The sequence below is a fragment of the Belonocnema kinseyi genome, chromosome 2 (assembly GCF_010883055.1).
Source record: "Belonocnema kinseyi isolate 2016_QV_RU_SX_M_011 chromosome 2, B_treatae_v1, whole genome shotgun sequence".
Taxonomy (NCBI): Eukaryota; Metazoa; Arthropoda; class Insecta; order Hymenoptera; family Cynipidae; genus Belonocnema; species Belonocnema kinseyi.
Window position 1 is genome coordinate 133,587,300 of NC_046658.1, and position 10,846 is coordinate 133,598,145.

At 21.1% G+C, this 10,846-nt stretch overlaps 1 protein-coding gene across 2 annotated transcripts in view; it reads right to left on the minus strand.

Moving 5' to 3' along the window:
* Window positions 1-8,172: 8,172 nt before the first annotated feature.
* Window positions 8,173-10,846, minus strand: part of LOC117167308 (TBC1 domain family member 25) — a 65,123-nt gene continuing 62,449 nt past the window's right edge. For both annotated transcript variants that reach the window (XM_033352145.1, XM_033352144.1), the window contains exon 9: window positions 8,173-8,770. In XM_033352145.1, coding sequence (XP_033208036.1) covers window positions 8,356-8,770 — 415 coding nt within the window. In that variant the 3' untranslated portion in view covers window positions 8,173-8,355. The remainder of the gene's footprint in view (window positions 8,771-10,846) is intronic.

Here is a 10,846-nt window from a genome sequence, read left to right on the forward strand (position 1 = left end):
TTTTCAACCAATAATAATGACTTTTTTTTTACCATAAAGGGTTAATTTTCAATCCAAAAGGATAAATTTTAACAAAATATATGAATGTTTAAATAAATAGTTTATTTTTCAGCATAAAAAATGCATTTCTAATCAAATGGTCGAAGTTTAAAACAAAAATATTAAAATTCAATCAAATTTTTTAATTTACAAGACAAAAAAAATGGTTTCGAGGATAGCTGAATTTTTAACAAAAAATTTAATTTTTAACCAAGAACTTTTTTACCATAAAAGATGAATTTTACATCTAAAAGAATACGTTTTTATGAAAATATTTGAATTTTTTTTAAAATGTTTAAAACATTATTAAATTCATAATGATTGTTTTACCATAAAAGATGAATTTTAAATTCAAATGGATACATTTTCAACAAAATAGATGAATTTTGAAATAAATAGATTAATTTTCAGCATAAAAAATGTATTTTGAATCAAATGTTTGAATTTTCAAACAAAAATATTTGAATTTTCAAGACAAAAATACCAATTTTTTAGAAGACAGTTGAATTTTCATCAAAAAAGTTAATTTTTAACCAATAATGATGACCTTTTTACCATAAAAGATTAATTAAAAATAAATAGTTGAATTTTCAGAATAAAAAATGCATATTTAATCAAATGATCGACGAATTTTTACAGAAAAAGATTAAAATTCAATAAAATATTTGAATTTTCCAGAAAAAAGGCCAATTTTTTAATGAAAACAGTTGAATTTTTAACAAAAAAGATGAATTTTCAACCAAGAATGATGACTTTTTACAATAAAAAATTAATTTTCAATCGTAGAGGATACATTTTTAGAAAATAGTTGAATTTTTAAAATATTAAAAATATATGATCAAATACTTGAATGATCAAGATTAAAAAGTGGTCATAAATTTAGTTGAATTGTCATCAAAAAAAGTTAATTTTCTACCAAAAAATATAGATTTTCATTAAAAAATAATTAGTTTTTTACCATAAAAGATGAATTTTCAATCCAAATGGATAAATTTTTAACAAAATAGATGAATTTTTAAACAAATTGATGAATTTTCAGCATAAAAAATGCATTTTTCATCAAATCGTCGAATTTTCAAAGACAAATATTAAAATTCAATCAAATATTTGAATTTTCAAGACAAAAAGGACAAACTTCTTAGAAGACAGTTGAATTTTCATCGAAAAAGTTAATTTCAAATGAAGAAAGATAAATTTTTAACGAATAATAATGACTTTTTTTTACTGTAAAAGATGAATTTTCAATCCAAATGATATATTTTTAAGAAAATAGTTGAATTTTTTAAATATTTAAAATATATTATCAAATATTTGATTTATCAAGACCAAAAAGTGGTTTCAAATTCAGTTGAATTTTTAACAAATAAGTTACTTTTCTACCGATAAATATAGATTTTCCTTAAAAAATTATGACTTTTCCCATAAAAGATGAATTTTCAATCCAAATGGATAAATTTTTAACAAAATAGATGAATTTCCCGCATAAAAAAATGCATTTCTATTTAAATCGTCGAATTTTTAAATAAAAATATTAAAATTCAATCAATTATTTGAATTTTTAAGACAAAAAGACAAATTTTCAACCAAGAAAAATACATTTCATTTTTCACTAAAACAGACGAATTTTCAATAAATACAGGAATTTTTAACAAAATTATTTCATTTTAAAGCCACAAAAGACGAATTATCTACAAAAAAGTTTAATTTTTAACCAAATAGTTTGATTTTCTACTAAATTGTTGAATTTTTAAGCCAAAAACATACAGTTTTTTACAAAACAGAATTTTTAACACAAAAGCTCTTTGAAAAGCAATTTTTATAAATTTTATACTACAATCATGAATAAATTTACAACCTTGAATATTAAATTTCTACCCTTGATGACAAATTTTCAACACAAAATTGATGCATTTTAACCAAATAGTTAAATTTTTAACCAACAATTAAACGAATTTTCAACAAATAAAAAATTTAATTTACAACCAAATTAGACTTAAATTAAAAAAAATTAAATGTAAGTAAATGAGATGAATTTCGTACAAAAAATATAATAGTAACCTTTTCAATATGAAAAAAGAACTTTTTCAAAAAATACAGTTGGATTATCTTATTTTTATATTGAACTATTTTGCTAACAAAATTTTCCTTTTTTTTTGTTTGAAAATTCTTTTTTTTTTATAAGGAAAATGAATATTCTTGGTTGAGATTTCATCTTTTTTGCTGAAAATTCCTTTCTTTGGTGAAAAATTGAATTATTATTTAAAAAATTCGTTTTCTTTTTTTTTTAGAAATTAATTTCGATAAACTGAAAATATAAATATTCTATTTTTTGGTTCAAAATTTATCTTTTTTTCAATAAACTATTTGGTTAAAAGTTCATTTTTTTAGTTTAAAGATTAATTATTTTAGTCAAAAATATATTTCTTTGATTGCAAATGGAATCTTTTTTATTGAAAATTCGCTTTCTTTTTTTGATAATTAATTTTGTGAACTTAAAAATTAACGATTCAATTTTTCCTGAAAATTAAACTATTAGTTTCACTTTCATGTATTTGACTGAAAATTCGGCTTTTTTCATATAAAAAATTCATCAGCTTATCTGAAATTTTATCTGTATTTTTTTTTTTTAAATTAATTTCTTTTCTAAAAAATTAAGTTTGTTAACTGAAAATTTCACTATTCCATTTTTGGTCTAAAATGTAACTTTTTTAGTTGTGATTTTAAGCATTTGGGTATAAATTAATTTTTTTTTACTTAAAAATTCGTATTTTTTAGTAGAAAATTAATCTTCTTTTTTGAAAATTCAACAATATGGTTAAAAATTCATCTATTTTATTGAAAATCCAATATTTTAATTTAAAATATTAATAATTTAAATCTGTAATTGTTATCTAAGTCTGATTTTTTATTTAGATTTTCAATTTTCTTTATATATAATAAACAAGTATGACGAAAAAAATGGCAATTTATTTTATTTGATTAAAGATTAGCATTACTTAAAGATATTCGATCATGGTATAATAAACAAAAAAAATTGTTATAAATAAATTATTTGTTGAAAGTGTGTTTTCTATCATTTTTTTAAAATTTAATGTTCGTCTATTTTTTATTTTTGGGCCGTATCAAAATAATGAAAATAATAAGAAACTAAGATTGAAAAACAACTTTTTTTCTTGAAAAATGCCCGAATAATGCATTTTTTTAAAAAGAAAAAAATCATCAAATTTATCAACAAATTATGGATGTTGCTCAAATTTTTATGAGATTACTAATTAAAAAATTGAATTCGAAAAAAACTAATTTTTCTCTCAACAAATGCCTGAATAATTTTTTAAATTAAATTTGTTTATAATATCAAAAATAATCTTAAGATCAATTTTTTTATTATAATATTGTTTCTATAACCATTTCTTGTAATATAACTTTTAAAGAAACGTAAAATTATTGAAAATTATAGAAAAAATTTTTTTTTTCAACAATTGATTTGTTTATAAATTTTTTTTTTTAGAATCATGATTTTATATATTTTTCTAATCTAAACTTATGAAACTTAGAGCACTAGAACCATTTTTTTTATTATTTACGAGCACCGGGAACGTGAAAAAGAAAAAATTACAATTTATTTCGTCAAAATTTGTTGATTAATTTTTTTTGTTTGTACCAATCGGTCAATATTTGTGGGCTGTATGTTATTTTGAAATGAAAAAGCTTTTTTTTTCTAGATCGCTTTTTTTTAGGACTACACCACTGGCAGTCACAAAATTTTTTGGTAGTCGGCGTTTCAATAATTAGCTTGATAACACAAGCCAAAGATAATTGACTTTTGCAATTACAATACTGAATAAATTTTCAGGATGGCGATTCGGCGGACGACTTCAAATTCCCGGTCAAATTTTCGTCTGAAAAATAGTAATTGTTTTTCAATAAAATAACAATAACAAATTAATTTTTCATAAAAAAGGTAAATTACAAACCAAAAGATAAATAATTAAATTTAAAAAAAATTAATGTTCAACCAAAGAGATGATTTTTTGTCTAAAATTATGTAATATTCAATTAAAACAAGTTAAATTTTCAGTTAAAAAAATTGCTTTCAGAAAAAAAATAACTTAAAAAAAAACTAATTTAAAGAAAAAAAATAGCCGCATTTTCAAATAAATTGATGAATTATCAAGCAAAATTGTAAATCTTTAACGAGAATAGTCGAATTTTAAACCTTGAAGATAAATTTTCAACAGCTAAAAATTAATTTTCGATGGAAAAGATAAATTGTCAATCCAAACGTAAATAATTAAATTTTAAATTAAAAAAATTAATGTTCAACCCAAGAGATTAATAATAATCTTTCGATAAAAAAACTAAATTTCATATAAATAGTTACATTTTCGAACAAAGTGATGGATTTTAAACTAGAATTGTAAATATTGAACTAGAACAGTCAAATTTTAAACCAGAAAAATGAATTTTGAGTAAAAAAATTAATTCTTTAGAAATTATAAATTAATATTTTATCTTTAACCGTAAAGATAAATTTTCAACAAAAAACATGAATTTTTCAGATAGTATGTACATTTTTAAAACAAATACTTTAATTTTTGAATAAAAAATATAAATTTTCCAGCAAAAAAAATTTTTTAAAAAGATTTTCAGCAAAATTGTTTTTTTTTTTAAAGAGATGAATTTTCAATAAAATTCTAAATATTTAACTGGAGTGCTTACATTTTTAGGCGGAAAAAAATTGTTTAAACCAGGAGACTACCTTTTAAAGAAAAAGATGATTTTCTTCAAAAAAAAAAAAAAAAAAAAAAAAAAAAACGATTTTTTTTTAAATTAAGAAATTAATGAAGAAATTAATTTTCAACCAAATTGGTGAATTTCAACTAAAATGATAAATCTTTAACTGGAATATTTGAATTTTGTATGTACCAAAAAGATAAATTTTTAACCACAAAGATACATTTTCTGCATAAAAAGACGAATTTTTCATTAAGTACATAAAATTTCAAAGAAATAGTTTAATTTCTAAATAAAAAAATATTAATTTTCAACAAAGTTGTTACATTTTCGACCAAAGATGAATTTCAGTCGATTTTTCTTTTCAAAAAAAACTCAACTGTTTTGTTGAAATTCCGTGTTTTTTCAACAACAGTTGAACTCTCAAATAAAAAGGATGAATTTTTAAATAAAATTGGTGAAATGAATTTTTAATTAAGAAGTTGATTCTGCAACTAAAAGAAAATAAATTAATTAACAACAAAAGAGTTTATTTTCAACCAAGTAAATTTAGTTATAACCTAAAAGATGAATTTTCACAGAAAAAGAATAATTTTTAAACAAGGAGTTTAACTTTCAAATTCCAAAAATTCAATTTCTTAACAAAAGACTTGAATTTTTTAACGAAATAAATTTTCAATTAAAAAAAAAAACAATTTTACAACCTAATTGTTAAATTTTCAACTAGAAATGATAAAGTTTCCACCAAAAATTAAACGGTTAAATTTTCAGTTAAAAAACATTACTTTCAACCAAACTAATAAATTTTCAACTAAAATGATGAATCTTCAGCTGGAATAGTTGAATTTTTAAATAGAAAATATCAATTTTCAACAAAATAGTTGAATTTTCATTCAAAAAAGATTAAATTTCAACCAAAAATAGAATAGTTGAATTTTCCGTGAATAAACTTAATTTTCAACCAAAGAAATTCATTTGTAATTAAAATGATGAATCTTCAATAAAGAAAATTAATTTCCAAGAAAACAGTTTATTTTTTAACCAAATAAATTTGTTTCTAAACTAAAAGAGAAATCATCAACTAAAATTTTACTTGTTGAAAATTAAACTATTTGTTTAAAAAGTCACACTTTTTGGTTGAAAACTCCACTGCTTTGTTAAAAACTGAAAAAAAATTGAAATTCAACTATTTTGTTAAAAATTAATCCATTTTTTGTTAAAAAAATTCGTCTTTTCGGATGGCGAATTTAATTATTTTTTTATTTTAAGTAAAAATTCATCTGTTTTAAGAAATTTCGTCTTTTCAACTATTTTTGGAAAGTTTATCTTTTTCATTTAAGTATTTATTTTTATGGTTGAAGATTTATATTTTTAGTTGAAAATTCATTTCTTTGATTGCAAGTTTGAATTTTTTTTTCAAAATCAATCTCTTTTAATTAAAAATTCAACTACGCTGAAAATTACGTGAAAAATTTTTCTGAAGATTCTTGATTTTAGTAGAAAATGGTTTGGTTGAAGATTTATAGATTTCGTTGACATTTTTTTCGCGCTAAAAATTAGTTTTTTTTTTAACTAAAAATTTAACTCTTTTTTCATTGATGAAAATTTGCTTTTCTGCGTAAAAAATTCATATATATTTCGAAATTTCTTCTTTTTTTTACAAAATTAAAATTCTTTCTTGAAAAATGAATAATAATCCTGAAAATTTGTACATTTTTTCCTTCCTTAAAAACTCATTTTTCAATATTCAACTTTGTAGAAAATTCATCTTTTTATTAAAACAAAATGGTATTTTAGAGTTTAAAATTGAACTATTGTGTTCAAGATTAACTTTTAGTTTTAAAATTCATGTATTAATCGTGAAAATTCTTTTTTTGTTTTTCCAAAATTAAGATTCTTGCTTGAAAATTCATTTGAAAGAATTGTTTAATTTTAAATTTTAATTTTAAATTGCAGAAAAATTTTTTATTATATTAAATTAAATTCAAATGTATTTATCTAATTAAATTTTTTCCGGATAATTGTTCAGTTTTCAAGCAAAAAGATGATTTTTCAAATTTTCAGTTGAAAAATAAGTTTTTAATGTAAAAAAAAATGTACAAATAATAATAAAAATAAAAATTATTTTTCAAATAATTAGGAATCAAGTAATTCCCAAGTGAAGAATTAAAAAAATTAAAAAACCAAAATTATTTTATATTTCTTCTTCAAAAAATAATTTTTAACTGAAACCTTAATTATTTTATTTTTTATCTTAAACTTATCTTACTTTTAGGAAAATTTAAGTATTTTGTTGCAAAAAAGTCTTTTAGAGTTTAAAATTGATTTTTTTCAAGATTAAATTTTAGTTTAAAAATTCATAATTTAATCGTGAAAAGTCAACTAAAATTTTTAGTAACCGAAAATTCAATTATTTGTTTGAAAATTATACCACTGGTTACAAAATTCGTTTTTTGGTTGAAGATTTTTTTCCCCTAAAAATTAGTTTTCTAACTTAAAATTTAACTCTTTCTTTCTTCGTGAAAATTTTTTTTCGCGTTAAAAATCCATATAATATATATATATATATATATATATCGAAATTTCATTTTTTTTGCCAAAAATAAGATTCTTGCTTGAAAATGAACAATTATCCGGAAAATTAATTCATTTTTGTCTTCTTTAAAAAATAATTTTTCAACTTAAAATTCAACTACTTGGTTAAAAATAAGTCTTTTAGGGTTTAAAATTGAATTACTTTGTTCAAGATTAACTTTTAGTTTAAAAATTTTATTTTTAATCTTGAAAATTCAAGTAAAATCTTTTTTAACAGAAAATTTCATTATTTTTTTGAAAATTAAACCATTGATTAAAAAATTCGTTTTTTGGTTGAAGATTTTTGATTTTAGTTGAAAATGGTTTCGTTGAAGATTTCTAGTTTTCGCTGAAAATAAATTTTTGTGTGCCAAAAATTAGTTTTTTTAACTGAAAATGTAACTCCTTTTTTCTTGGTGAAAATTTCTTTGTCTACGTTACAAAAATTATATTTTTTGGAATGTCTTTTTTTTGCGAAGATTCAGATTCTTGTTTGAAAATTCATTTGAAATAATTGGTTAATTTTAAATTGAAGAAAATTTTTTAATTAAATTAAATTTAAATTTATTTATCTAATTAAATTTTTTCCGGATAATTTTTCAGATTTCAACCAAAAAGATGATTTTTCAGTTGAAAAATGAGTTTTGAAAGAAAAAAAAAGAAAAAATATGTTTTAAATAATTCCCAAAAATTTTTGAAAAACAAACTTATTTTATTTTTTATCATAAATTTTTCTTTCTTTGCAGAAAATTCGACTATTTTGATGAAAATAATTCGTTTAGAGTTTAAAAATTCATATTTTAATCGTGCAAAGTCAACTGGAATCTTTTTTAATAGAAAATTTAACTATTTTTTACAAAAAATGATCTTTTTGATTTAAAATATTGTCGATGTTAGTAGAAATTACCTTTCTTTTAGGAATAATTTAATAAATTTAAATCTCTGATAATTTCCCGGTTTTCCGGTCAAGTCGCCACCCTGATTTTGTGTGATTTTTGAAAATGCAATTTAGACATTAACGCAGTCGGGTCTACTCGGGCCAGAATGCCGTCTAAGATAGCCGGCAAAGAGTTGCCTCGCCTGATTCAAAACTTTAATGACGTTGTGTCGCCGAACCATTTTGTCAAAATGCATCGCCATTTCGTTGTAGTCCATTTGGTTGCGCATCACATAATCCCTGTGTTGCTGCAACATAGTGATGCACAAGAACATGAGAAACGGATTTCCGCCTCCAAATTCGCTCGGAGGTGGAAGCGAACTTCCGCCCAGTTGATCTTCACTTGTACCAGCTGGTATCAAATTGATCAGTTCCGTTGCTTCCTCGCACTGCTCTTGCTCTTGAATCGAAATTTCGGGACTTTCGATTGCTACATTGTTCTGATTCCAACTTTCGGTCCCATCACTGTCCGAGCAATTCTCAGACCTATCAACAATATTTCGCATCAGATTCAATTACTTTTCAGAGTGTGTCTCATCAGGGCCGAAAATTTTGGGTTAAAGGGCAAATGCTGTTTCTCGACAAATTTATTCTACACTAAATATATTGTAAACGATGTATACTCTTTATTTTTCTCCTACACTAAATACTTTCTACACAGAATTTAATATTGTTTAATATTTTTTTTTCCGACAGAAAATATTTTATCAACATAAAATACTATTATATTTTTCCTACACAGAATTTAATGTTGTTTAATAATTTTATTTCCGACACAAAATATTTTATTAAAATAATATTTCCAGCACAGAATTTAATACAATTATACTTTTTCGTACAGAAAATTTGTTCTACACAGAATATTTCCTACAGAGAATTTAATATTGTTTAATAATTGTATATTTTTCCGAAACAAAATATTTCCTGCACAACATTTTTCAACACAGAATATTTCCTGCACAAAATTTAATATTTCTTAATAATTATATATTTTTCCGACACAAAATATTTTCTACACAGAATACTCCGTACACAGAATTTAATATTGTTGATTTTTTTTTTCTTGGACCAAATATTTTCTGTACAAAACATTTTCTACACAACATTTTTCTACACAGAATATTTCTTAGATATAATTTAATATTGTTTAATAATTGTACTTTATTTTCGAGACAAAATATTATATTAACATAAAATTTCCAATTCGAAATTTAAGACTATTATATTTTTCCTAGACAAAATTTGTTCAACACAGAATATTTCCTGCACAAAATTTAATATTTTTTAATAATTATATATTTTTCCGACACAAAATATTTTCTACACAGAATACTCCGTACACAGAATTTAATATTGTTGATTTTTTTTTTCTTGGACCAAATATTTTCTGTACAAAACATTTTCTACACAACATTTTTCTACACAGAATATTTCTTAGACATAATTTAATATTCTTTAATAATTGTATTTTATTTTCGAGACAAAATATTATATTAACATAAAATTTCCAATTCGAAATTTAAGACTATTATATTTTTCCTAGACAAAATTTGTTCTACACAGAATATTTTCTGAAAAAAATTAATATTGTTTAATAATTTTATATTTTTCCGACACAAAACATACTATATACAAAATTTAATACTATTGTATTTTTCCTACATAGAATTTAATATTGTTTAATATTTTTTTTCGACAAAAAAGATTTTAACACAACATTTAATGCTATTATATTTTTCCTACAGAGAATTTGTTTTTGTTTAATAAGTTTATTTTTTTCCTACATTAAATATTTTCTACGCAGAATTTAATATTGTTTCCTCATTTTATTTTTTTCCGACACAGAATTTAATATTGTTTAATCATTTTATTTTTTTTTTCCGACGAAAAATATTTTATCAACATAAAATACTATTATATTTTTCCCACACAGAATTTAATATTGCTTAATAATTTTATTTTTTTCCCCACACAGAATTTAATATTGTTTAATAATATTATTTTTTCCCCGACACAAAATATTTTATACACAAAATTAAATAGTATTATATTTTTCCTACACAGAATTTAATATTGTTTAATAATTTTATTTTTTTCCCAAAAGAAAATATTTTATGCACACAATTCAATACTATTAAATTTTTCTACACACAATTTAATATTGTTTTATAATTTTATTTGTTTTAACACAATATATTTTACACACAGAATCTTTCCTACACTGAATTTAATATTGTTTAATAATTTTATTTTTTTCCCGACACAAAATATTTTATACACAAAATTAAATAGTATTATATTTTTCCTACACAGAATTTAATATTGTTTAATATTTTTTTTCGACAGAAAATATTTTACACACGGAATTTTAATTTAATAGTATTTAATATTGTTTAATAATATTATTTTTTTCCCGACGAAAATTATTTTATCAACATAAAATACTATTATATTTTTCCTACACAGAATTTAATATTGTTTAATAATTTTGTTTTTTTCCAACACAGAATTTAATATTGTTTGATAATATTATTTTTTTCCCGACACAAAATATTTTATACA